Source organism: Genypterus blacodes, unplaced genomic scaffold (assembly GCF_046128005.1).
Source record: "Genypterus blacodes isolate CSIRO-AG114 ecotype Tasmania unplaced genomic scaffold, CSIRO-AGI_Gbla_v1 ptg000015l_1, whole genome shotgun sequence".
NCBI lineage: Eukaryota > Metazoa > Chordata > Actinopteri > Ophidiiformes > Ophidiidae > Genypterus > Genypterus blacodes.
Genome location: NW_027466829.1, coordinates 6,338,378 through 6,365,474, shown reverse-complemented (window position 1 = coordinate 6,365,474; position 27,097 = coordinate 6,338,378). Strand labels below are relative to the sequence as shown.

Here is a 27,097-nt window from a genome sequence, read left to right as displayed (position 1 = left end):
CATTTCAGTGTTTATTCTGGAAATGTCACGACTTTAGTCTTGGAAAATTGTTGCTTTTTTCCGGAAGCAAGACCTTTTCTTTTGTAACATTTCAACCTTTCTCCGGAAATTAATAATATTAACAACGACATTATGTTTCACTTTTTCTCCAAAAATGACTGATGACTTAATGTTTGACGGTTCTTCTTCTTTGGAAACACCACGACTTTATTCTCGTTCTGTCAGAAGTGACGTCAGAGCACAACAGGAAGCGGGGAGTCACATTGCCGGTAGGTGTGCTAGCTTGTTAGCTTGTTGTATAGCTGCAGCGGCAAATTTGTTTCTGTGCGCAGGCGAAGCTGTTTACGGCCACTGTCTCTCTCTCTCTCTCTCTCTCTCTCGCTCTTTCTCTGTCTGTCTGTCTGTCTGTCTGTCTCTCTCGCTCGCTCTTTCTTTTTCTGTCTATCGCGCTCTCCTCCCTCTCATCTCTCTCTTTCTCTCCCTCCCTCTCTGTCTGTGTCTGTCTCTCGCTCTCTCCTCTCTCTCTCTCTCTCCTTCTCTCTCGCTCTCCCTGTCTCTCTCTCTCTTCAGCGCGAGCTAACAGTTACCTACAGTGGCTAACGCTTAACGCGGGGCTGCAGGTGTAAAGGTGGTAAAGGAGGATGGCGCCTGTTTTAAGGTGGAAGTGAGAGGATGTGTTGATTGATAAGTTCCCAGCCCTCATTTAATTCAACACAAACCAAACACTCTATGCTGTCACCTCCAACCGGGACATCAGAGACCTCATGTCCTACGTAACCATGGAGACACACAGTCTGTTTATATTACAGTTTTACAAATCACCTGTCCACCACCTCAAGCAAGAGTAAAATGCAATATTAGATGTTTTGGGTGTGTTTGTCTTATTTTTGAGGCTTGTGTCAGAGCTGTGTTCATGTTGTCCTGCAGTCATTCATGGCTTTACTGTGTTTGCTTCAGAGCAGCACTGAGGATGATGCAACCAGCCTGTGTGTGTGTATCTGTGTGTGTGTGTGGTAATGTTTTCACTGCTGGTGTGGCTGCTGATTTTCTGCATGAGGGACAAATCCCATTCCTGTCCCAGGCAGCGGGCTTGGATTCTTCCGGCTTACAGTCGGCATCCACACCCGTCCAGTAACCAGCCGGGCTTTGGCTCAGTGCACTGGGCCGAGCTCGCCGCTGTGGTTACGTTAGAGGGATTACCTGCTGGGTAAGCGAGTGTGTCCAGGCTCAGGCCGAATGTCACAGCGAGCGAGCGTGTGAACACTGGTCTGCTGCTCCAGAGCTCCATCCAGAACTGATCACACAGTATTGATTATTGATTTACACTCATATTTCCTGAACAAACAGAAAGAGATGGTTCAGGTTACTATGGGAGGTTTACAAGGTCAAGAGGTCAGATTATAAAAGTCAAATGTAGACAGAGATGCAGGTTTTGGTTGTTATGGGGACTAGGAGGTTTGCTTTGTTGTTTGGTTTGGTGAGCAGTTTGTGTAATGAATCAAACAGACGGCGCTCTGTGTTGTCGGCTCGTCACAGGCGTCTCTCGTCTGCGTCGTGTCTTCTGGCGCTGTGCGTTTGAGTTTCGGCCGCCTTTCCATCAGATCTCCATCTGCAGACGCCGCTTCCTTAATTAAGCCCTCATCAGGAAAAATCAATCTGCTGCCGGCTCTAATGGAAACAGCGACTCTTTGGTAAAGATAATAGGATTCTGTAATTAGCGCTGTAGCTCAGTGACGTGTGGTGAAACCAGAGGAGGACTGAGTTGTGTTTTACTACAGGAAGTCACTTCTGGTGTCTGCGACCTCTTTCCTAGTCTGACCTTTTGTTTCCTTTGCTTCCTTTTCCTTTGCTTCCGTTTCCATCTTCCAGTTGGTCTGAAGACTCGGCTAAGCGTTTGTTTATTCTCACCTGTCGAGTGTGTTTGCTGGACTCGTTAGCGAGCCGCTGCTGAGCTCCAGCATGAATACAAATACAGAGAGAGAGATGTGCCGCATTAACTCGTTTGTCACCGTGTTGACAATATTAATGTCTTTTCTGCAGACTTGACAAAGACTCTTTGCCCGGTGGAGACTGGCTTTAATGTGCCGGAGTGCAGAACTCTGTCACTGAGCCATAAACAACAAACGCCCACACTGAGAGAGGAGACACGAGCTGCAAGGCGCCATCGCTCAGGCCACAGAAGGCCTGATCCAGAGAGAGGGAGAGAGAGAGAGAGGGGGAGAGAGGGAATGGGTTGATTAATGAGTTCTGATACTGATTCACAGTGACACAGATGATAACACACCTGTATGTACAACACACACACTGTCCCACACTGATGCAGCTGACTCAAACAAAGTGGGGACACGTTGATTACGTCCTATTAACCACAGCCGTCCGTCTCTGCCGGGCTTCGTCATACATCCATTACCTGCCGGACGCAGGGAGGAAACTCGGCCCTGAGGTGAAGGTGTCACATACAGCCCATGTCCCTCCTCCAGCAACTGTATCACAGGAGGCTTCAAAGCGCCCTCACTTCCTGTCAGCATCTTTCAAGTGGCTGAAACAGCAGAAAGGATCTTCTCACTCTCTTAGTCGAACGTCCCCAACATCTTGTATCAGCTTTTCACAGCAAAACGCTCCTGGAGTGGCATTTTCTTTCCTTCACAGTTTAAACAAGGATCCCTGACAATAACCGAACCCAAACCACCCTCCTGCTGCGGGTCGAAGCCCGGAATCTCACGTCCATTGGTCTGTTTAGGGTCGGGTCGGTCCTACTGTGTCTGTTTCAGGTTCAACTGTTCCTGGACCTGGTTAGAGTGGAGTTCATGTGGTCTGCTTGAACTGTCCTTCAGTCTGTTTTGGGTTAAGTCCATCTGTCCTCAGGTCTGTTACAGCTCAGGTCCAACTGTCCTAGGATCTGTTTGCCGTTGGGTCCTACTGTCCTTTCACCGGTCCATCTAGTTCAGAGTCCAACCCACTTCTGTTTGGAGTTTGGAGTTTGTCTAACCTTCCCCGGATCTGTAAAGTTGACACGACCGCCCCCATCCTGTGTGTGTGTGTGGAGTGTTATTACTTCCTCTTTGGACAATGAAGCTGAAGTCAAAGTAAAAATCTGCCTCCAAGTTATAATGAGTAATAATGTAGGCCATCCATCATGATGTGCTGTCATGTTGTGCCTCTGGAATGCAGATCAGCTTCTTCTTCTCTCCCTAAACCAACACGTGGGCCTGCAGGTGAGGAGAGCGATGACGCGTCTGCCCTGATGTTTGATTTGAAGGCTTGTGATGTGGAGGTAATGCGAGCGGCGAGCGAGGACACGGCGTCCAGGCGAGGCAGTTAGCTGAAGGCGGCGATGCGTGGCTGCCGCCGCTGGTCATCATTTCACGCCTGTCTGCACTTCCTGCCGCGCACCGTCGGAAGCAAAGTGGAGGAGAAGGTCTGTGGGGATGGAGCAGGATCTGTGTGTGTCTCCACCCAGGAACCTGCGGCTGTGTGTGTTCTGACACCTGCAGCTCTGCTTCAGACTCAGGTTGTTGTTTTGCTGCATCATCCTGGACTGAAGATTAAATGAAACCAGTGTGAGTCCTCAAAGGGAGGAACCAGTTTACTCTTAAAGCTCTGATTTGGTTACTGGTTCATCTCCCATTAGTAACACTGAGCTCAGGTTGTCTCTCAGACGCAGCTTTAACCTCCTCCTTCCTGTTTCTGTCTCTCTTCCATGAATGTCCTCCTCTAAATTATCCCCTCATTCTTCTCCTTCTTCTCCATTCTTGCTCTTTCTCTTTTGTCTGAATGCAATGTATCCAATTATCCAATTATGATCTATTCCTGTTTAGCCACCAGCATCCTGTGTGCTGTGGCCAGTGTAACCAACAAAAGAAAGGCTGTTTAAGTGTTTCTGTGTTTCCTGTTGTTTCTGTTTCTCTCCTGCCGCTGCATCGACCCCAAACCCCCACAGAGATCAATAAAGTCTAATCTGAGGGAATGTGATCTTAATCGGAGTGGTCAATTCTCCTCTTCTCAGCCGGTTGCTCTCCTTCCTCTTCTGTCCAGGCGATGGCTCAGCAGGCAGCGGGCCGCCGCTACTTGCGGGCGTTTGTCAGCGGTTTCTTCGTCGCCGTTCCCGTCACCGTCACCTTCCTGGACCGCTTTGCCTACGTGGCGCGAGTGGAAGGAGCGTCGATGCAGGTGAGACGCTGCCACACATCCACCAACTGGAGAAATGAGGTCAGAGGTCACGGCAGGTGGTCCAGATATCACTGTGAGGTCCGAGGGAAGGAATCAGACTCAGTGATTCAGCATGAACAACTTTTTCAGTGAAGTAAAGCCTCACTGTGGTTGTTCTGACCCCATTTTCCACTAAACTGCTCAGCTGTGACCTGCTTCCCCACTTAGCCTCAGTGCCTTACATCCTGCAGCTTAACCACGTCTGCTCGTCTGTGAAGGTCCTCAGTCAGCCAGGTCACGGTATCCGTGGAAAGTGGATGTTGTTAGGCTCAGCTGCAGTAACAAACCTGGAAAAGTCACAGTTAGACGTTGTTCAGTACGTCAGGTTCTAAGTAAATGCACGTTCTTGAGTTCAGAGACCCTGGAAGTCCCCTTAATAATCCACTTCTTCTTCTGTCTGCGTTCTCTAAACACAGCAGGTTGCAGCAGTGCCGCTCTATGCAGCGCCTCTATTTATCTCATCCTTCTGCTAAACAACCAGCGCACCTCTAATTTAATAAGCAGAGAGTAGATTAAAGGAAATGGAAACACCTGTCAGGTTGTGACTGAGCTGATGCTGCTTCTCCTCCACATGTGCTGCATTATGCATGAACCAATCTGCACGCTTGATTTAACCAGCATGCTTATTAAAGCACGGCGTTGTGCTGCGGCTCTGGATCAGCTCCACCCAGAGCAGCTCCAGAGGTTTGGTGGTTTTTAACAGCAAAGTGAAACATCTGGGCTGAGCTCTTTAGTTCTCCTCTCTGTGGAGTGGAGGAGCAGACAGACACGTTTAAGCTCCACCGTCTGAAGGTTTGAATCCAAACCCGCTGACCCTAATCTCACCAGAAGGCGACCTTCAAACTCTTCCTTCTCACAGGAGCGCCTGTTTGATCACAGCCCAGAATCCAAATCAACATCAGCGTCAGATCAGTAAACATCCTGAGCCTGAGCCGGACTCTTTTACCCTGCAGGTCCTCAGCAGGGATCAAACACTGTCTGTCTGTCTGTGTGTGAGTGTGTAAGCGTAAGAGACAGGTATTGCTCATCCTTTTTTAATCTTTGTTGTCATGGTAACATCATTTTCCGTGCAGACCGCAAAGATGAACGATGAATCTGCTGTTTCTTATATTTTCTATCTATAAGGTCCAGGTGCATCATGGGAACCATAGGCTGCCGTCCAGCGTTTGACCTTGTGAAGTGAATGAAACGCTCACCAGTGTCTGTGATCTTTGAAATATGTATGAACTCATCTCTCTCTCTCTCTCTCTCTCTCTCTCTCTCTCTCTCTCTCTCTCTCTCTCTCTCTCTCTCTCTCTCTCTCTCTCTCTCTCTCTCTCTCTCTCTCTCTCTCTCTCTCTCTCTCTCTCTCTCTCTCTCTCTCTCTCTCTCTCTCTCTCTCTCTCTCTCTCTCTCTCTCTCTCTCTCTCTCTCTCTCTCTCTCTCTCTCTCTCTCTCTCTCTCTCTCTCTCTCTAGCCCTTCCTGAACCCTGGCGGGGGGTCAGAGTGTGACGTCGTCCTCCTGAATCGTTGGAGTGTGAGGAAGTACCAGGTCCAACGAGGCGACATCGTCTCTGTCCTGTGAGTAACCTCATTCAAACTCAGGCGGCGCTGTGGTCAAACTATGGTGTGTGTGTGTGTGTGTTTAGTACATATGAGTCTTACAGCTGGAAACACTTTGCATAAGCATGAAATATCACAAAACCTCCTGGAGCTGTGTGTGTGTGAATGCTGCAGCTCAGTATCAGAGCTTTGTGGTTCCTTGACATCAGAGTGTGGATCGGTCCTTGAGTGTTCTGGAACATTCTGAGCACACATGCAGCACAGATTGATGCTTCACTAAACAAACAGCTCCAATCTTCCATATGGGACCAGAGCTCATCTTCCTCTTGTGGGTCGGCTCTAGGATCAGAGATGAAGTCGTTCCCGTTCCTCCGCCTGTCTGCATCTTCATCATCTTCTTCACAAACACCTTGTTTCTGCCTATTTTTTTTATGTTTCATCTCCGCTCCTCCGTCTCCAAACTCTCTGGAGATCAGAACAGATGCAGGGAAATGATGATGAGGTTTACTTTGAGTTTTCTGAAAACCTAAAAGCAAGAGAGCGAAACAGGAAGTGAAGCACGGAGCGTCACCAGAGGAGACATTAAAGACCTGTGTGTGTGTGTGTGTGTGTGTGTGTGTGTGTGTGTGTGTGTGTGTGTGTGTGTGTGTGTGTGTGTGTGTGTGTGTGTGTGTGTGTGTGTGTGTGTGTGTGTGTGTGTGTGTGTGTGTGTGTGTGTGTGTGTGTGTGTGTGTGTGTGTGTGTGTGTGCGCGTGCGTGCGTGCGTTTGTCTGAATGCGTAACTGCGACAGAGATGGAGTGGAGTCACGAGATCAAACTGACTTCTTCTTTCCGTCGTTCGTCAGTGTTTGAGTTTAGCACTTTGATGTCACGTTGAGCTGCTGGTGTGTGTCTGTGTGTGTGTGTGTGTGTGTGTGTGTGACTGAAGCCTCCGTGTGAGTGCTGCTCTCACTCTCTCCATCGTAACTGTCAGTGTGTCTCAGTCTGATGTATGTTAGCGTGTGAAGGATCCGTGGTGAAGCCCAGCAGACGGACTCGTATAACACACAGTGCAGTTTTACAGCTGGATCAATAAGCGCTTTGATCCGGGCAGCAGATTTACTGCGGCACAATATTCTGCTCAGCGACGCCTCAGTCAATCACAACCGCCACACCTTCCTCTTCAGCTTCATGAGGACAAATCTAAACCACACAAAACATGAAAGTCAATGTCCTCAGCTTCAGTTTGGAGGTGCTTCAGTTTCAGCCGATTCATGCTGGGTGAAGTCGACGACCCCATGCCAGAATGAAGCAGAAACATGTGGACGGAGTGTGTGAAGGTCCCTCTGGACTCATGTGCTTCAATGCAGGTCCACACCTTTTTCTTGTGGTGAGCGCTCAGCTAGGCTCAGAACTTATCAATCGACCTTTGTTTATACGTGGTGGATCTTCAGACTCTGGCGTGTCTCTCTGGGTTTACCGAGGTGACGTGTAATCAAAGCTTGACAGAGGAGATCCTCCATCCTCTCGTCCTCCATCCTTTGCTTCTCCAGTCTCCAGCCTCTTTTCCGTGTCTAATGTTCTCCATTAGTCTGTAGATCTTTACTCTGTGTGTCTCCTCTCCTCCCAGTCTGGAATTTGGAGCAAACTCTTCCTGCTGCTTTCAGTCGAGGCGTTCAGACTTCAGTTTGTAATCACCCTAAAGTGATGAGACACAGAGTACAGAACATGATGTCCAGACAGAAGCTACATGTCACGCCTTCTGTTCTTCCTCTGAGCCAAACCTTCTCTGCTGTGATGACGTCATCTTCAAATGTATCAACGCTTTGCACAACTGAGCCCGTTTCTGCCTTTGATGTGTAGTTCCTCTCCCGCGGGTCTGTGGTGCTGTGCTGTCTGCGTGTGGCAGCAGCAGGGGTTCAGTGATGTGTGCGTTGGCGTTCTGGTCCCAGATGAGCCTGTGATCACGTCACGTCTTATTCTGTTACACTAGGTGTGTGAGAAACGGCTCTAGTTTCCCTTCGGTTAGCTTTGTTTCTCCGTTTCTCTCTCTGTTCTCTTTCTCATTTTCTCTTCTGACAGCAGAACGTTTCAGCGGTTTGGTTGTGTTTGTCTGCGTGGCCTCAGAGCGCCGAGCGTGAAACATGACGAGCCACTCAGGAATGATCCCGCTCATCTCCCACAGAGGCCGCCGCACTCTCTGTCACTCTCTCTCTCTCTCTCTCTCTGTACCCCCCCCCCCACACACACACACTGCCTCATATGAGCTTTTTCTCTTCAGTTGTGTCTTTGTGTGTCTTCTCCATACATCCATGTCTATAAAGTACATGTACATATAGATCTGTACATCATGGCGTCTCTGGCTGTGCCACATCAAAGCGGCAGCCTGGGATCGTATTCAGATCAATCAAGTGTCTGCGGTGTCGTGCTGTGGTTGGCAGGCGGCGTTCCCCTTCGCTTTCTCATCCATCAGCCTGCTGGAGGCGTGACGCCGTCGATGACAACGAGCTCCTGGTCACCAGACATCCATTTTCATTTACACCGTGGATGGAAGTAAGCAGCATGACGTGAGCGGCGTGACGTGAGCGGGAATGAGTGGGAATGATGCATTTGGATTCTTGTGGTCGTGACCCAAAATAGATTCTGGACTGGACTCAGACATTGTGGTCGCTGCTCTGGGACTGTGACTCCACCGCTGGCTGTGCCAAGGTCCCACCTGTAGCTGCGTGTCTCTGTGTTGCCACGGTGACAACAGAAAACCTGTCAGTGATCCAGGTTCTGTCTGAGTGAAGTCGGCGAAAAAGGTTCAGATGTCATGTTTGTGTTTCAAATGTCACATCAGATCATCACGCTGTCTGTCAGACACGTTTCAATCAGCTGTGTGGAAATGTCAGAACACACCGCACACACACACACACACACACACACACACACACACACACACACACACACACACACACACACACACACACAGGCTTTATAAATCAAACAGTCGTGTGACCTTTCTGTTAAAGTGACAGAGACCAGCGATGTGAAACGTTTCTTCCAAACTCTCTCTTCCTCTCTTCCTCTGTCTGTGTGGAGATGTTTGTGCTTCTCTTCAGGTCTGTAGGTCTTTGAATGGACCCTTATGGATCCATGTTGTTGTTTCTTCTACAGCACACACACGCACACACAGTGTTTGATCTTGTTTGTTGGAGCACAGAGTGATCCACACTGGAGGAGTTTAGACTCTGCAGATGTTTGATCCTGATCTCCTCTCTGTCACAGAGACATTGAGTCGCTGGTTCCTCCTTCTCTCCGTCTTTGCCCTCAGAGTTTCAGAGCTTGTGGATAATTAGCTGAAATGAATTTTGCATGAGTGAGCGTTAGAGGCAGCGTCTCTCATTCCCATTCAGGCTCAGCCAACGCAGAGCAAATGAATCCTACAATTACTGTAGGTCACTGAATTCATTCTCTAAATGGCAATTGGTGCCATTTCTCCTGGGAGAAGTGACTGAGGTGGGGGCCTCTGCTCACCTGTGGGTGGAGGAGGAACTTGCTCGCCCCAGAAGTCTCAGTGTCACCTAAGAGCAGGAACTCAGCTGCAATCAACTCCTGCCGTCTTCAGTCTGTTGCTTCTACTTACTGCCATTAGAGGTAAAGATGCCATGGAGGCGTGTTCTCTGCTGCTGTCTGAGGAATTCATTTAGACATTTAGAGACACACTCTTCATGTTGATTTGTGCCAAGTTCAGTCACATCAAGGTGCTGATAAAGCCGGGTTATTGCCTTCATTGCAGTACGAGTGAAGTTTTAAAGTGCATGTAAACGTGCCACACCAAGCTGTCACTCCATTTAATCGAACCAATCCCAGGGGAGATTGATCCAAGCTCCGTTCATTAGTTTAACAGGAGGGGGCGGGGTCACCTGTCAGTGTAGTAAAGATGACCTCACCTTGGGGAAATGCGTTTTTACTGCTTTTTAAAAGTTTGTGAAGGTTATGGGGACTTGTGGTGTTGAGTTCAGGTTTGTTTAGTTGAAGACACTGAGGCTCACACATGGCCGCAGAGGTCCAATTCTGGAGAGTCGTGGAAGTTACATCACTACGATTTAGGAGGTGACGATCCTATCTGTCATGTATCCAAACATCTCCTATCTTTTGTGATGTAAACATGAGGATGAACAGGAAACAGCGGCAGGTTTGATGAGTCAGCATGTTCAGTGAAAGCCCTGAGAGTCTGAGGATGTTTGTTTATTGTGTTCTTTGGCGTTTAAGACAAAGACGACAGACTTTACGTTAAAGAAAAGACAAACATTCATCAATGCGAATGGATTTCTGGTTTTCCTGTCCAATGAGCCGAGCACACAGCTAATGGAGCTAATGCACCAGGACAGGAGGAGGCAGGGGAATCTGCTCACCCATAAACTCTGCAAACTGTCCCACAAATCCCGGCTGGGACGTTTCTCCAGCACGCCGCCGTATTTTTCTCAGCCTTTAACTGCTATTGGCACAGGACAGTTTATGTGTTACTGCTGTAATTAAATCTGAGGATCGTCTCCTCAAATCAATGGGAAAGTACCGGCATAAAACACCGGCCGGCACCGGGGCGTCGTCTCTAAGGGCGAGGAGAGCGCCGCCCCGGTCCATCACGCTCGCCCGGCTGTGATTGGTGGGATCCCTGCAGGCTGTGTGACCTCAGAGGTGCTTGGTGGCGTGACCTCGACATCGTTACTTTCTCATCAGCACCGACACTTATAGAACTTTAATACGGGTTTAAGGTCCTCCCACTGATTGAATATTGATAGTGAAAAAATATAAATGACTACTTAGGCACAGGTGCTCTGGCTCTCATGCTCGGGTGGGAGGGGGAGGGGCTTCCTCTGAATACACAGGCTCGGTTACCTGGAAGTCCCCTAAAAATCATTTCTTTTTAAATTTGATTCTGTTAACACTCAGTTAAGATGATTTCTATGATGGTTTCTGGGCCGTCAGGGTCTCGTGTGGGAACCCAGGAGTGTTAGTTTCAGCTCTCGTGTGTGTTTGGGTCCAGGTCAGACTGAAAAACATGGAGATCTGTGTAATTCATAAAGGTCAAACATCTTCAGACAGTGAAGATCTGAACCTGTTGCTGAATTAGGTAAATGAAACCTGTCTCACTCTGACCCCCGACGCCCCCCAGCACTTTGTGGAGAATGAGCCACGCCCACTCAACTCTGTCAGCCAATGGCAGCACAGCGGGGGGCGGTGCTCTCCCCCTCCACACACACACACACACTTTGATTATGTTGAGTGCTGGGCTCGTAGACACTCAGGGAGAAATGTGGCTGTTATAAATTGCCGCTCCACTTTTTGGTGTCACTGTCAGAGTTTTAATTAAACAAGACAAAGAGCAGGAGATGGCAGCAGGACGACGGGAGAACGATGGTTTGTAGGTTTTTGATAATAACCAGCAGGGAGGAGGAGAAGGAGGAGGATGATGAAGAGCCTGGCTGGGGCTTAACGGAGCAGGACACACTCTCCAGATGTTCTGAATCCCTCCACACAGCCGACCCCCCACAAAGAACGGAGAGGAGAGCAGATGAAGGTTGATTGAAAAATACTGAGCCAGAAGCATAAAGAAATGATAAGGGCTGTGGAAGTCAAATGATTTCTCCACTACTGAGGTTTGGATCGTCTCTAGGCTGGGCTCCAAACTTATCAATCGTATCTCTTTGCTAGGCTGACATGTTAGCACAGAAGGACACGCAACTAGGAGAGAGGAAACAGAGCAACAACATCAATTAATCTTACCTCAATAAAGTAATGATGTTAAAAATGCATTGTTGAACTAGCTGCTACTAAAACAGAGACACACACACACACACACACACACACACACACACACACACACACACACACACACACACACACACACACACACACACACACACACACACAGGACACAAGGCCACAACATAAAACCACAGATATATAGTCCCCGGAGGGATGAGCGATGGGAAGAAGAGGGAGAGAGAAAGTGTGTGTGTGTGTGTTAAAGCTGCTGGCTGCTCTGTTTGTCCTCTATCTGCCCTCATCCCTCATCAGCAGCACAGAGCTCGGGCACCAAAGATTGTAGATATTTGGGGAGATAAATCACTAAAATTGCACCAAAACTGCAAGCGGCTGCTTTTCTCCGTCAGTGTGGGCGCCCACCCCATAACTGTGGGTGGTTACCATGACAACCGCTGTCTTTTAAACCTGAAAAAAGCATTGCCACCCACAAACCAAAAACAGGAACATTTTACAATTTTAGCTTTCACTAAATCCATCCAGTTTATCATCTGAAGCAGGGGAAAGTTTGTTTGTGTTGTAGGTTTGTGGTTTCCTTTGTCGGTCTTTCTGGACGAATACTGACTGGCTGCGGGACAGCTTGGATGTTGGCCTTATGAAGGAGCCACTGTTGTCATGGCGCCGAGCACTACCTATGCATTCATTATATAAAGACCCTGATCTTAAAACCAGATTATCTCCTTCCTGAAAACTTTGTGTTTCTGGACGCTCCGCCTGCTGAAGATATCTGTGAAGCACCAGCTTTGTTGTTTCCATGACGATGGAGGTCACATCAAAGATGGTCCTCCAGGCCGATCCTCAGTGTGACTTGGCATGGCGACTCATTCTCAGCAGATGGCTTCGCTGACTCTCTACATGAGAAGGATGAAGGCTCGTGGTGTCGTTGAGGATGATGAAGGCTGAACAGAGTCGTTGTGATGCTCTTGTGTTTACTGGCACAGTTTTGTTGACTACAGGCTTCATGAGAGCCATTAGGGCCCGTGTCATTCATCATCATATTTCCTGAGGTTTTGGGCTTTCTAGTGAATTAATAACGGCTGTCATCTATCGTCTGCTGTCATGACGACGGCTCAGCATCCAGCGCCGTCGTCGTGCAGGACTGTGCTGGTTTCCTCTCAGCCCAATGTTGGATATAAATCTCAGCGGTAATGGCCCTGTCACATTCACACTTCTGAGTGTTTGCACACAGTGAAACAGTAAGTGCTGCTCTGTGTCTGACGAGGTCATTAGTCAGAGGTAATTGGAGCCAAATTAGACGGTGTGGACTTCATCTGTTCCATCTCTGCTGCGAGCAGAGGAAGTTAGGGGCGGAGTTATGTAACCTGAACTTATATACGACCACAGAGCCACACTTTATTGTCAGGCAATACCAGTTAACCAATCACACAGGAAGTAGAGAGCTTCCTTCCTTCATTTGATCTCCACTCTGCCCCTCTGCTGCGACCTGTGGAGAAACCTCAGGGCTCATCTGCACAGTAATCCGTCCACTCATTAGTGATCACACGCTGACATTTAGAGCTGAAAGCCTCCTCAGACATCACTGCAGCAGGTCGGAGGGATGTGGAGGAGGCGTCCATGTTGTTTCCTCCTGTCTGGAGCTTTGAGGAGACGACATGATGATGAAGAACGTGGACGAGCAACACAAAGTACTTAGGAGAAGTAGCATTTCTCTTTACAGGCTTAAGTTATTATATGGAGTTATGGTAGAAGCTGAACATCTCCTCAAATAGAAAGCTATTTGAGTACATCTTCATCAGAATATGATTTAAGTACATCAGTATATGTAGACTTACAGCTCTGTGTGTGTGTGTGTGTGTGTGGGTGGTTGGTTGGGTGTTTGTGTGTTGCAGCTGTGTGTAGATGTTTATGTGGACTCTCTTGTTACGAGCAGTTGCCAAGGCAACGGCAGTGTCCAAGGCTGCCCACATCTCTGCATTCTGACACAAACAGATCAGAGTGTGTGTGTGTGTGTGTGTGTGTGTTCACTGGCTGGCTGCTGCTCTCATGGTTCTTCTCCTCCTTCTTAGTTCCTCCAAACGTTGGCATGTATTGATTTATTTCAGACTGCAGATTTGTTATTTTTGTGGACATTCTGTGTTTCTGTGCTCCTGAGTGAAAACAAACCTTTGTGTCTCAGCTTCATGTGGAGGAGGCCAAAGACACGACGCCTGGAAATCCAGCCAAGAAAATGAAATGTTTTACCCTGACTGCACATTTCTTGATCTACTGACATTCTGACAGTCAGCATCTCATATAATACATCTGCTTCTGTTTCTTCACGAGAGCTGCGGTGCTAACATCTGGAACATTCACAGTGAAGGTTGTTCAATAGGTCGTGACTCAGCATCAAAAACTGAGACTGACAACAAAACAGAATGTAAAAGAACAGAGGTTTGTGTTGTAGTTGTGTTGTTGGATGTTTGTGGCTGAAGTTGAGCTGAACTAGAAAACCAGTATTATTTTTATGTTGTTCTGTTTATTATCAGGCAGCCATGTAGCAGCTGATCCTGATCCAGTTTGTGAGTGTTTTGGTGTTTTGAAGGCTCTCTGTACCTCCGTCTCTGCTACCATCTAGCACGACCCGTTTGAAGTTTCATCAACATCTGTCTGTAACCTTTTCTGTTATCTTTGTCGAACACGCTCTGCCACACGCGCACAAACACACACACACACCACACACACACACGGAGGTGTAAAGGTGACCTTTTAGCAGCTGGTGCTTTGGAGGTTGGAGGTCTAAAGAGGCGTGTAATGGTGCCTGGAGTCTGATCAAGCAGACGGACAGCTGCACTGCAGACATCACAAGATTTACTTTGGGTCAACGATCAACATTTATGCAGTAACATGTGCGGACAGACCTTCTGACAGAAAACCACATCCCTGAGGATTTGTGTGTTTTCTTGGGAAAGGCTGGATTTCACAGGCAGCGTGGATCCGTCTGAAGCCAGCTGATGGCGTCTGATGTCATGTTCAAAGAGTTTGATGCAGTTTCTGACCTCATGGGACATGAAAGCTTGTCAGGATTTGTCAGTGCAGAGCCCACGCCTCCTGTTTGAACATCTCAGTCTGATCTCCTCCTGAGGCCCAGCACTCCCTGCAGCACTCTGGGAGAACCTCACTTCCATTTTAACGACATCAGCTCCGATTTGAAGTCATTTTTCTGTGGATGAGCTGCAGGTGGTGACAGCTTTGTGTGAAAGCTGCCAGCTGGGTTGATGAGAACGTTCCCTGATTGCTTCAAAGCAGCTCCACACCTTCACAGCGACTCCGTCTCCGCACATCCACGCGCTCCGCTCCAGGTTTTCTGTGGCCTGGCTGAGTGGCGAGCTGTGGGCTCGCCCTCCGGCACAGCGGTGGACAGGTGGAGCGCTATTTTCCATTTATGAATTCAGCGCTGTGCCGTGTTTGCCGTTGCCTGAATAAATCATCTGTCACCTCTGGGAGGAAGAGGAAGAAGAAAGGATGCGGCGCTGTGACGGGACATGAAGGGAAACAAGCCTCATGTGCATCAGGAAAACTAACATGACCCGGTCCTGTCTGTCACACCTGGAAGGCATCAGATTGTGTGTGACGTGTGCTATCTTACAGAACACACATGTCGCTGTGTGTGTTTCCTGTAGTGTGTGTGTATGTGTGCAAGTGTATGTGTGCAAGTGTGTGTGTGTGTGTGTGTGTGTGTGTGTGTGTGTGTGTGTGTGTGTGTGTGTGTGTGTGTGTGTGTGTGTGTGTGTGTGTGTGTGTGTGTGTGTGTGTGTGTGTGTGTGTGTGTGTGTGTGTGTGTGTGTGTGTGTGTTTCAGCAAAGCCAGAGAATCATCGATCTCTTCAGTTAATTGTTGTGGTTATCTGATGTTCCTGAAGAACCTTCCGGGCTCCTAGATGCCCTTGGACATAATGACAGAGATCAAAATCACCTCTCATCTGTCCACACATGTTCCACAACAGGCAGCCTCTTAAAGCCCTGTGTGTTCTATAGAAGCATGCATTTATCTTCATATTTCTATTTCTGTGTGTGTGTGTGTGTGTGTGTGTGTGTGTGTGAGTGTGTGAGAGAGAGAGAGAGAGAGAGAGAGAGAGAGAGAGAGAGAGAAAGTTAACAGATGTGGGGGGAAAAATATTCCCTGAGTCAGTAATTCACCAGGAGTGCGAAGTAGGAGGAGAAAGTCATCAATCAGCCTGGGCCTGTTGGCTGTGGTGACCGGTGTCTGCCTCGGTGGATCAGCGGAGGTTAAGAGAAGGAGACTCCACATCAAGACGTGCCGGTAAAAGTCAGAGAGTCTTTGTGTTGCCAGGTCAGCATAAGTCAACTTTGTTGTTTCAGCTTAATGGGCCGGCGAGCAGAATCATCACTTACAGCCCTGAAGGTTCTGCACCAGGAGAGCCAGACACACACACACACACACACACACACACACACGCCTGGCCTACTTGCCAAACGCCTGTAATGGGCTGATAAGTCACGTAACCAAAAACAATCCTGCTCTCTGTCAGTGTTTATCTGAGCCGCTGTAATGAGAGAGATAATTATTATTTCACCTCATCTGAGATCCTTATGTTGTTTTCTACATAAACTGAAGTGGAGGAGCTCCTGTAGCTCTGCAGAGGAGCCTGAGCTTTAAACAGTGAAGTGTGAGCAGCAGTTAACGTGTGGTGCTGATGCGTGGAGCTGACGTGTGGGAGGGGCCAGACGCCGTCCTGTTTGGGACTAAAGCTACTTTGTCCTGGTTTTGGGCTCCATTTGTCTCTGTTAACAAAGGAGGTGTGTATTTGCTGAGGTGTTTGTGCGGTGGCGGTGGTGGCGGCGGCGGCATCTCTCCAGGGTCACTCGGGGATGCTGACGGTTGGGGCGCTCGCCTTCTTGCTGATCTGTTCACTACCTGCAGTCTAATGGGTCATATTTTAGCTGCTGTGGCGGTGACAAATGGCCGCTCTCTAAAAGCCCTGTCCAAGGTGCTGAGAGTCGCCTGATCTACGACTGAGCCGGCTGATAAATGCCTCCCATCAGTTTAAACCTGACACCCATTCATCACCGCGCCAGGCTTGTGTTGGGAATCCATATTGGATTTTTAATGAAAGAGAATATAATGCAATTCAAAGTCAATGGGTTTGCCAATGTCGCCCACACACACACACACACACACACACACACACACACACACACACACACACACACACCTATTAAGGTGCATACTCCTTCACACACACACACACACACACACAAACAAACTATCTCACATTAGATTGCAGTGCTGAAGGCCGAGCTCTGTAACTGTGTTTGTTCTCTTCACACACCAGGCACGATGAGCCTCATCACATCTTCATCAACAACCTGTCTAGCTTGTAGAAGTACGACATGTTTAGTAAGTTCGCCTGAGTCAAAGTGGTTTTGTAAGTGGATTTATAAAATCTCCAGGTCTGCAGGTCGTCTTCATAAAGCGTCTTTAAAGCGTTTTCATGGATCCATAAGGAAATAGATTGATCAGTATAGGGATCAACAGGACATGATTGTAGTTAGACACCACACAGGTTTAATGTAAAATGTATTTGTTCATAAAATTGTTTACATTATAGTTTTATTGTACACTGGACTAACAAGTATTTATCTGCTGTTATAAACTCTATGAGTGCGATCCTCTGCTCGGCTCCTTTCCACGTTACACAGCAAAGAAAAATGCTTTTCACACACACATCGAAGCAGCCGCCCCCCCCTCGCCCCCCCACACCCGCCCCTCCGCCCACCCCAACCCCAACCCCACCCCGCTGTGCTTGCAAGGATGGTCTGTGGACATTCTGTGTGTTAGATTTCCTCCCATCAAACACAAACCAGAACACGTAAGAGTCTTTGAATGTTACTTTGTGTCCAGGTAAGTCAAAACATAAGAAAAACTGAAAATTTTGAAATTGGAGCTGTAATTTCCATATATTATATTTCCTTTTACCTGATTGAGCAAAAACGTTTCGGTGTTTGTGTGGAATTGGAAAGCCGATGACACAGAAGGAGCACAGACGACCGGTTGCCATGTTGGTTAGAATCAAGGCTCGTTATAATGACACAGGTTGTAAATACAAATTAGTCATTGATCCACTTATACTGTACGTGTGAGCAGAAAGTCTGGATTATTACATCACCCAGGATCTGCGGGGGCGTTTCTCACATGGAGTTGTCTGATAAGTCTATTAGCGTCGCCCTCACCTTGATCCCACATGCTCCAGATTCCATCAAAGAGGAGGAGGAGGAAGAGGATGAGGGGGAGAGGTTGGTGCTGTGATTCAGCAGTCTCTCATCTGGGTAAGCGATCAGTTTCCTGTAAAACACTTGGCTGTGCAGCGACGTGTAGATGACAGAAGAAACCACAGCGACCACGATAAAGAGCACAGCACAGGTGGCCATCACCAGACTGTCCCGTCTGGCTGTGTTCCCCGCAGGGAGCGCCGCCGCCTTCGTGGTCACATTGACACAACCGCTGCTGTTTTCAGTGACCTCCACACACACCTGGTAGAGAGTGGAGGGCTTGAGCTGTCTGATGTGATACTGTTTGACATCAGCAGGAAGCCTGGCTGTGAACGGCATCAAAGAAGTGCCGTCGCGTCCTAAACCCCACCATTTTAGCCGCGACATCAAACCGCCTGCTCTGTCCCACGACACCACAACAGAACGAGACTGGACAGAGGCGATGTGGACATGTAACGTTTTGTTTAAAGGCTTTGAAAAGAGTCCATCCACCACTACCGTCACAGATCTGAGGTCGGCACCCACAAGGTTGTGAGCAACGCAGGTGTAGGACCCAGCTTCCTGCTCTGTGATGTGGTAAATGTCAAAGGTTCCCTCAGGGTGCATGTAGTAGTTATTGGAAACGCTGCCGGGACGGATCCTGTCTCCCACCGGCGTCACCCAGTAGATCTCTGGCTCCGGCTCTCCGAACGCTCGGCAGTGCAGCGTCGCCGAGCTTCCCTTTCTGACCTGGAGGCGATCCGGCAGGCTCCCGGGAGAGATCAGCGGGAGGCAGATCTCCGTCATCTCCCTGAAGTGGACCTGTCGTACGTTCTGGCCCTGGTACTCCGGCGGCCCCACGCAGAAGAGCGAGTCCGGCTCCATGAAGCGCACGTCGGTCTGGTTCATGTTGACCCAGCGGATGACGCAGTCGCAGCGGATGGGGTTGCTGTGGAGACTGACCTCACGCAGGTTTGGCAGGGACTCCACGGTGTTGCGGTGGATGGCGCTCAGGGCGTTGCTGTTCAGCATCAGAGTCTCCAGCCTGGGGAGTTTGTGAAACGCCCTGGGGTGGATGTAAGACAGTTTTGGATTGTTGGTGGCCTCGATCTTTGTGAGCTCAGGCAGGTTGTTGAGAGCAAAGCTGTCGATGGACACCAGCTCAGGCATGCTGTTGATGCCCAGCTCCTTCAGGTGCACCATGTCTGTGAAGTCTCCTCTCTGGATCCTCTCAATTGGATTCTTATTTAGATCCAGAAACTTGAGGGTTTGGACCGTCTTTAGTGCTGCACAGGGGACTCGAGTCAGCAGGTTGTCGAAAAAGGAAATGCTCTCCAAGTTTTGGAGACCCACCAGGGCGTTGTCAGGGATTTGTGTGAGATTCATCCTGGCCAGAACGAGGCTGCGGAGGTTGGTAAGAGGTTTAAAGTTCAAATCCGACAGCTGCAGGATGGGATTCTCTCCCAGCATCAGTATTTCCAGGTTGCGTAGAGGCAGGAACCACCGGCTGTCGATGCTCGCCAATCGATTGGCGTTGAGATGGAGCCGCAGCAGCTCGCCCAGGCTCTGAAAGGCCCCGGAGCTGATGGAGGAAATCAGGTTGTGGTTGATGTAGAACTCCTGCAGGCTGGGCAGGGAGGCGAGGCAGCTGTCAGAAAGCTCCCGGATCCAGTTCTCCTCCATGTGGAGCGACAGCAGCTGGGGGAGCGAGCCCAGAAGAACATCGCTCACTGAGGAAATGTTATTCTGAGACAAGTCGATCTCAGTAACGTTAGCCAAGTAATCCAAAGCTCTCTCCACCTTAATGATGTTGTTTGTCTGCAGCAGCAGTACCTGTGTTTCTGACGGGAGTCTCAGCGGCAGAGCTGAGAGGCCTAAGTCATTACAGTCCACAGTGGCAGCCTCTGTATAAATAGAGCTGGGCGAGAACCAGGGTCGTATCTCACATCGACACAGTGCGGGGCAGTGAGTCGGCCCCTCAGAGGCCAAAACAAAAGCCAGCTCAGCCAGCAAACAAGCCACAACCGCCATCTCCTTCATCTTGGCCCTGAGTTCCCTTCAGCCGGTAATTGGCCCCTACAGATTCAGCTGTTAGCGCCGCTAAGTTCACAAATAAAAGCTCATTTGTTACTGCAGCCAGACGGAGCCGATTTCTGCCGACGTCAGGCCCCTGAAGCTCGGGCCCCGTTGTCGTCTTCCCGCTCTTGGCAACCTCTCGGTTCGCTCGGTGGCAGGTTGTCACGCAGAAACGGGATATGTCAAGGTCAGCGTATCCTTCAGGGAGCGGCGGCGGCGAGCAGCAGAGGAGGAGCCGGACGGAGACAAATGGCTCTGCCTTCCATCATTATTATCCTCCGACGCTGTCACCGGTGTCACTTTCCATCTGCAGAGACGAGGACAGAGAGGACAACAATGTAACCCAAACACAGCTGAGACACAGACACACACTGACATTCACCAATATGGAGACTTATTGTGAGTCATTTTTATCTTTTATTGCTTTTCCCTGTCCCATAAAAGTCCTGATTAACCTGACAGTGCATAGATGATGGCAGCTTGTAACTGAACTCTCATATCGCTGAAGGGCAAAAGGACGAGATGAGCTTGAAACGCTCCACAGGTCTCCAACCTATCAGAGTCCTGAACATCTATGCTTCAGTCACTCAGGCTCACTTAGGCTGTCTTCAATTCAGATGGTGATCATTGTGGCAATTCATGCTAAAACTGTGTGTGTGTGTGTGTGTGTGTGTGTGTGTGTGTGTGTGTGTGTGAGAGAGAACAGGAGAAATGAAATGATGTTCTCCTGAGAGCCTCGTTCCTTTCAGCACGCTGCGCTCCTCTGCCTATGAGCTGCTTCTTCTCTCACATAAATACTGTACCCAAGCTTTACTTCATCCTGTCCGCACGCAAGCATTCACACACACAGTTGTGTGTATTATCCTCCATCTTGTTTGTGTGTTTCTGTCTTCACTGCTCTTCCTGTCTGCACAAGTTTCCAATCAGTCAGAAGATTCGTGAACTGAAGTGTTCATCGGTCAAACTGATGGGTTCCTGATGCTGTCACTCACCTGAGACCACACACACACACACACACACACACACACACACACACACACACACACACACACACACACACACACACACACACACCACATGTAACCGGTGCTGCTGTTGTGATACTTGATCAATATATCTAAGTCTCGCTCCATCCTCCATTGATTTACATTTAAGTCCCATGTTGTCCTGCCCTCCTCCCCATCTACCACACACACACACACACACACACACACACACACACACACACACACACACACACTTGCTCCTTGTTAGCAGCATTAGCATTCACCCGTCCCCCTCACTCCCACGAGTCACTTCTGCCTTTAACAAGCGACCAGTCGCTGTTAATTGTTTGTGTGTGTGTTTGTGTGTGTGTGCGTGTGCGTGTGTGCGTGTGCGTGTGTGAGAGCAGCAGATGGATCACAGTCGCTGTTGCTGCTTTGTCATATTGGCACAAATTAAAAGAGACAAATTATCTGCAACCTGAATGTGAGGAGACTCCTGCCCGTGTGTGTGTGTGTGTGTGTGTGTGTGTGTGTTTACATCTGCACCTTCTGATGCAGATCTTGGAGACCCCGCCTCTAAGGATGCGAGTGATCCAAGTTTATTCCAAACCTGGTTGCAAATGCAGTGAATGTAAGTTTACTCTGAGTTCAGTCTTTGTGTTTCCTCTTCCTCTTGCTGCCTGAGTTCCATTGAGCAACACCACAGGTTCTTTTCTGTTGAACCCTTTCACTGAGCGGGCAGAGGGCCGGGCGCATCTAGTTTCTGTTTATGATAAATACATAATGCCTGCTGTTTGGGTCAGCATGGAGGGTAGTTACTGTCCTTAGCCAGAGGAAGTCCTTCCCCTCTGTAGAGCCTTCTAGCTCCTCTTCCTCAGAAAAAGAGCTGAGGTTAGACACTAATACATGTTTGAAGAGTTTGACTTTAGAGAGCCACACTTATCACTTTACACAGCAGGTATTATATGAGATGCTGACTGGCAGGGTGCTTCATTTCCCCCCTTCATGTTTTGAACTGTAAGGAAAGTTAAAGTTCACTCTTTTCCCTCGGTGCCGTCGGTTCCTCCGTGTTCTCGCCGCCTCATCGTGTTCGCTCTCAGTGTGAGCGATGTGCTCTCGTGTTTGAGCTCATTTGGAAAATCATTCCTCCTCTGTCTTTCCCCTGAAGGAGAATTAAGGGAATGCGTAGAAAATGGCCTTGTGTTATTATTTAATTAGCATGAAGTGAAGTTGCTTTAATCCTCCTGCTCTAAATGAAGCAGAGATAATGAGCTGTTTGTCTGCGGCGATGTAATCAGAGCAAACGAGCCCTCAGAGAGGAGGAACGTCCGGGAGACGCTGCGGCTTTGAAGTCTGCGTGTTAACGGGAGAAATGGGGACTCAAACCCGTCTGTCAAACGCGCCTTAGCGCCCAGAGAGACTTAGATACAGCAGGAGTGAAGGGAGCGGGAGGTGAGGGAGGTTGGGGTAAATGAGGCAGGCAGCGGTGGGAGAGCGTCTTCCTCCCAGCGGAGTTCATCGCTTCCACCTGCAGCGCCAAACTCAGCCTGACTGCGCCGAGCTCTTTCCTGACTCATGCTGCCTGATAACGCAGCGAGCGGAGACGCCAGAGACGCCAGAGACGCCACAACGCACAAACCGTCCATCTTTACAGGAAAAGGAAGGAAGATTACCGTCACACTGTTTCTACTGCCACATATCAGACTCAAAACGTTGTGATTGAACTCATTTCTTGCAGTGTGATGAAGGTCAGACACTTGTTAGGCTTCCAGTTTCCAAACAAGCGTGAACCTCGCCAATACCAATCCATTTCCTGTTTGTCATGGCGAACGGTGTCGCCCCCCCGAAGCCTGAAACCAGAGCAGCTCCGGTCCTGTGGCACGCTCAGGTTTCAGACCTGTGGAGTGATCCCGACACTGACGAGACTCTGAGACAGCTTCCTGTTTGTTAAGAGGGGGGGCCGAGGTCGCGGGGAGGAAGAGGAGGAAAAGTGATGCTGAGCTGCTGCGTCCTCGCGCACACACACGGATCAAAACCTGCGACAGAAATCCCAACAGCCCTGTTTCTGATTCTCTATCAGAACTGCACCGCTCAAAGAGTGCTGCAGTCCTTTCAACACACACACCTACACACACACACCTACACACACACACACACGTCATGTAACAGCAGTGAAACACTCACCGGTAGGTAGAAGCTGGATCGTCACGTCCCATGCAGCAGATATTCAGCAGGTATTCCGGGCATAGCTGCAGCAACACAGAGCGCGTGTGTGTGTGTGTGTGTATGTATGTGTGTGTGTGTGTGTGTGCGTGTGTGTGTGCGCGTGGGTGTGTGTGGGTGTGTGTGGGTGTGTGTGTGTGTGTGTGTGTGTGTGTGTGTGTGTGTGTTTTAAAGCATGCAACGTTGTATGTTAACATCCAGCAGCAGTGTCTCCGAGAACAAACGTCTTCTCTCTTCCTCTCCACACTGACAGAAAGACGGGGCGAGAGAGAGTCAGAGAGAGAGGGAGAGGGAGAGAGAGAGGGAGAGGGAGAGGGAGAGGGAGGGAGGCAGAGAGGCAGAGAGGCAGAGAGGTTTGTGTGTGTGCGAGAGGAAGGGATGGGTCGGGATGAAACCACCTCGACTCTGACTGTGCATGAAGAGAGAGAGAGAGAGAGAGAGAGGAGAGGGGGAGAGACACTGGCGGTGAATGAGAGGTTGTCTTTGTTGTTGTTCTTCTCTGGCATCAGTGAAGAGATCATCCATCACTCTATCACACACACACACACACACACACACACACACACACACACACACACACACACACGCACACACACACACACACACACACGCACACACACGCACACACACACACACACACAGTCCGTTTCCCCAGAGGGCGGCCAATCAGCGTAGAACTCTGCAGCTTCTTGTGAATCCAATTGGCTCATGGAGCTGTCAGTCAATCCTGATCCTTTGAATCCCCACGGCAACGGGGGGATTTCTGCTTCTTCTTTTCATCATCTAGCTGAGATGGAGCCGATTCAGTGGAGGACAAACAGGCTGAATGGATCTCCAGCAGCTCCAGAGCTCCATCCAGAACTGATCACACTGTATTGATTATTGATTTACATTCAGATCTCCTACACTGATAACGAGAGAGATCAGGTTACTATGGGAACTTTACAAGGTCAAGAGGTCAGATTGTAAAAGTCAAATGTAGGCTGTGATATTAAGGAATTTAGACGAGCAGCTTGGCTCCTCCCTCCAGCTGTGTTCTCCTTCATGCTTATGTGTGTGTGTGTGTGTGTGTGTGTGTTTACTGTCCACTCAGGTCTCCCAAGAACCCTGAGCAGAAGATCATCAAGCGGGTCATCGGCCTGGAGGGAGACTTCATCAGGTGAGAAGAACAAACAAAACAAACACCAGCAGGAAGTCACGTCTCCATCAGGCCGCCAGATTCACATGATGACATCATCTACATACACAAGCTCCTCCACATGAGGAGTCAGATACAGATATGTTGACCTCTGACCTTTGACCCTGAGCCCTCTGTATGTTCTCATGGATCTTTACCCTAAAGTGACTTCCGGGTGTCTTCTCTCATCAGTCTGCAGCATAAACATGCAGGGCGTCGTGAGGACAAACAGTAGAAGAAGAATGTAGATGTTCTTTTACTTGGATTGGAATCTGTGTTCCATGTCGATGAATCACTCAGCTGAGAGACAAACCATAACCGACAGCACGTCAGCAAACACTTCAACTCTGCGGCTGTAGCGGGAAATCAGCCCGACAGAGGCGCGCTCAGGTCATCACAACACGCCATCCTCACGCACGTCGTCCCGCCGGCTGTTTGTGGCGGCTGCCAGCGTGCTTCCAGGTCAGCGGCTGGGAGGGGATGAATAATTAACAGGCCTGTGATGGCTCCCGAGTCTGCAGACATAAATCACGGCGGCGGCGGCGGCTTTAATCCCGTCGCGGCCGGGCCGGCAGAGGCGAGCGCTTCACAGCTTCCTCTCCACGCTGAGTGGATTGCTGCACGTAAATCTCCACGCTGCTGTCGTCAGGACAGCGGAGACTGCAGTGAAGTCATGGTAACGCAGCAGCGAAGGTTTATTTGGGTGCTAAACCATCAGGTCACCGCCACTCTCACTGAGTGACACTGACCAACTCAAGTCCAGATCCAGCTCCTCTTCCCCAGAAATAGAGCTTGACAGGGATGCAGAGCGGTAAACAGAGCTGCAGGTCTGCTCTCCTCTAGACCAGGCTGCTAGAAACCAGCAGAACACTTGGGGTAAAGGTCAAAGGTCACATGGACACAAACACTGACATGAAAGAACTAAACTCCTACATTTTTATTTGACACATTTTCCAATTTGTCACTTCTGCCACACTGCTGAGGGCAGAAACATGAAAATGAGCTTGATTGATCTGTTGATTGATTGATTTGTTCCTCAGCTGAACTCTTAACGAGTCAGAGTAAAGATTTCACTCTCGCCTGTTTGATTCCTGCAAAAAGGTTCCAGCTTGTTTTTGCCAGTCAGTAAATTCAGCTGCGACGGCTAAATCAATATTTATGTATCCAAGGCCTGTTTGGTCAGCCAGACTCACACACACACACACACACACACACACTCACACACACACTCTCACACACACACTCTCGCCCACAAATGTCCCTTTAAAAAGTCAGTGCGGCCGTAATTCTCCATGTTCTCCTGCTTTATGATAAATCAGGGCTGCAACGGCCTCATAACGGTCCAGAGAGATGATGGAGGGCGTCGGACCTTCTCCTCATAAACGTGACGGCCTGATTAAAGAACACACACACACACTCACACACACACACACACACCTTATTAATCTGGACGTGTCCCGGGATCAGATCTCAGTTGGCGTCGTCAGGCGGCAGCAGGAAGCGGCGGCGTGCCGATGATTTAGTGTCTGATGGTGAACGATAACAAATGAGATGAAAGCAATAATCGCCCGGCACATTGGATCAACCAGGAGGCCTCCCCGCCAAGTTTACGCCCAATCTTGATCTTTGCTTTCTGTGGTCCTGGATAATGAAACGATAATTCATCCCATCTGGAAATGGAACAGCTGACGTTCCGCTTTAGTTTATGTTCTTTAACCTTCAACATCTTTTATCTTTCATTACAAACACGGAGAAGAATCTATGAGCATCACTGAGCGTTTGGTGGCCGGCTTGTTGTGTTTCCTCTCAAAGCGTTCCTGTTCTCTTCCCCTTCAGGACTCTGAGCTATAAGAACCGATACGTCCGTGTCCCTGACGGCCACTTCTGGATTGAAGGCGATCACCGCGGCCACAGCCTGGACAGCAACAGCTTTGGACCGGTATGAAGCTCCGCCCACTTCTCCTGCTGATTCATTCACTCTGCTCTCAACTTGTTTTCCTACCTGATGTCTGTGGAAACGCTCCACACTCTAAGTTGTTGTTCAGCCTAGGTCACCTCACCGACCTTTAACCTTTACTCCAGAATTGTATAAACATCTGCACACACACACACCTGCTCTTCACAATGTGTCAGAGCTGCAGCAACTTGACAAATGATGATGATGATGATGATGCTAAACAGGGAGATAGTGTGTGTGTGCGGCTTGAAAGAAGAGAATTAATCACAAAATGCATCTGAGTTTGACACAAGCTGAACATTATTTTTCATGTGGCTGTTACTAGGCAACAGATTTTCTCTATTTGGAATGGCAAAGTGTTTCCCAAAGTTGAGGAGGAGGAAGCCAGCAGGGAGCAAACACAGTCGCCACCTACCGCTACCATAGCAACCACACTGACCCTGTACCTGCCACGACCTTAGTAACATACACATACTGTAACCCATAGCAACCACCTACCAACACCCTAGCTACCACTCCAAAGCCATCACCCGAGCCGCTGTGAGGGAGTCAGCTGTGTGTGTCTGTGTGTGCAGGTGTCCGTGGGGCTGCTTCACGGTCGAGCCTCGCACATTATCTGGCCGCCCAATCGCTGGCAGCGAATCAGCCCGTCGCTGCCGCCCGACCGAGGCCCGCTGTACACAGAGGAAGAGGAGGGATGAAGACGCACGCAGACCAGCCAGCGGCCCTCTGTCAGACCAGGCCACGCCCCTCTGTTAGATCATGCCACGCCCCTCTGCCAGACCAGGCCACGCCCCTCTGCAGGACCAGGCAGTTTGTCTCTGAAATGACATTTAAGAGCAAAGTGTGTGTCTGGTGTCATGTTGTAGCTTTAATGAGCTCATATTTACATTTCTTGTTTAGAAATTCTTGTAAATCATGTTTAAAA

The 27,097-nt window shown here is 49.2% G+C and overlaps 2 protein-coding genes across 3 annotated transcripts; one reads left to right on the top strand and one right to left on the bottom strand.

Moving 5' to 3' along the window:
* The first annotated feature begins 177 nt into the window (after positions 1-177).
* immp2l (inner mitochondrial membrane peptidase subunit 2) lies at positions 178-27,097 on the top strand. Of its 2 annotated transcripts, none has more exons than XM_076140714.1 (6): positions 178-269; positions 4,036-4,170; positions 5,666-5,769; positions 24,129-24,194; positions 26,049-26,151; positions 26,745-27,096. In XM_076140714.1, exons 2-6 carry the CDS (start codon positions 4,039-4,041, stop codon positions 26,868-26,870), a joined length of 531 nt encoding a protein of 176 aa, XP_075996829.1. In that variant the 5' UTR covers positions 178-269; positions 4,036-4,038; the 3' UTR covers positions 26,871-27,096. The 2 variants fall into 2 exon arrangements, with proteins under 2 accessions (XP_075996829.1, XP_075996830.1); XM_076140715.1 differs by lacking the exon at positions 178-269 and adding an exon at positions 2,252-3,560 and having other exon boundaries at positions 26,745-27,097.
* Positions 17,316-19,790, bottom strand: LOC142990826 (leucine-rich repeat neuronal protein 3-like). The gene has a single exon (XM_076140713.1). The coding sequence runs from the start codon at positions 19,788-19,790 to the stop codon at positions 17,691-17,693; it is 2,100 nt and encodes a 699-aa protein (XP_075996828.1). The 3' UTR covers positions 17,316-17,690.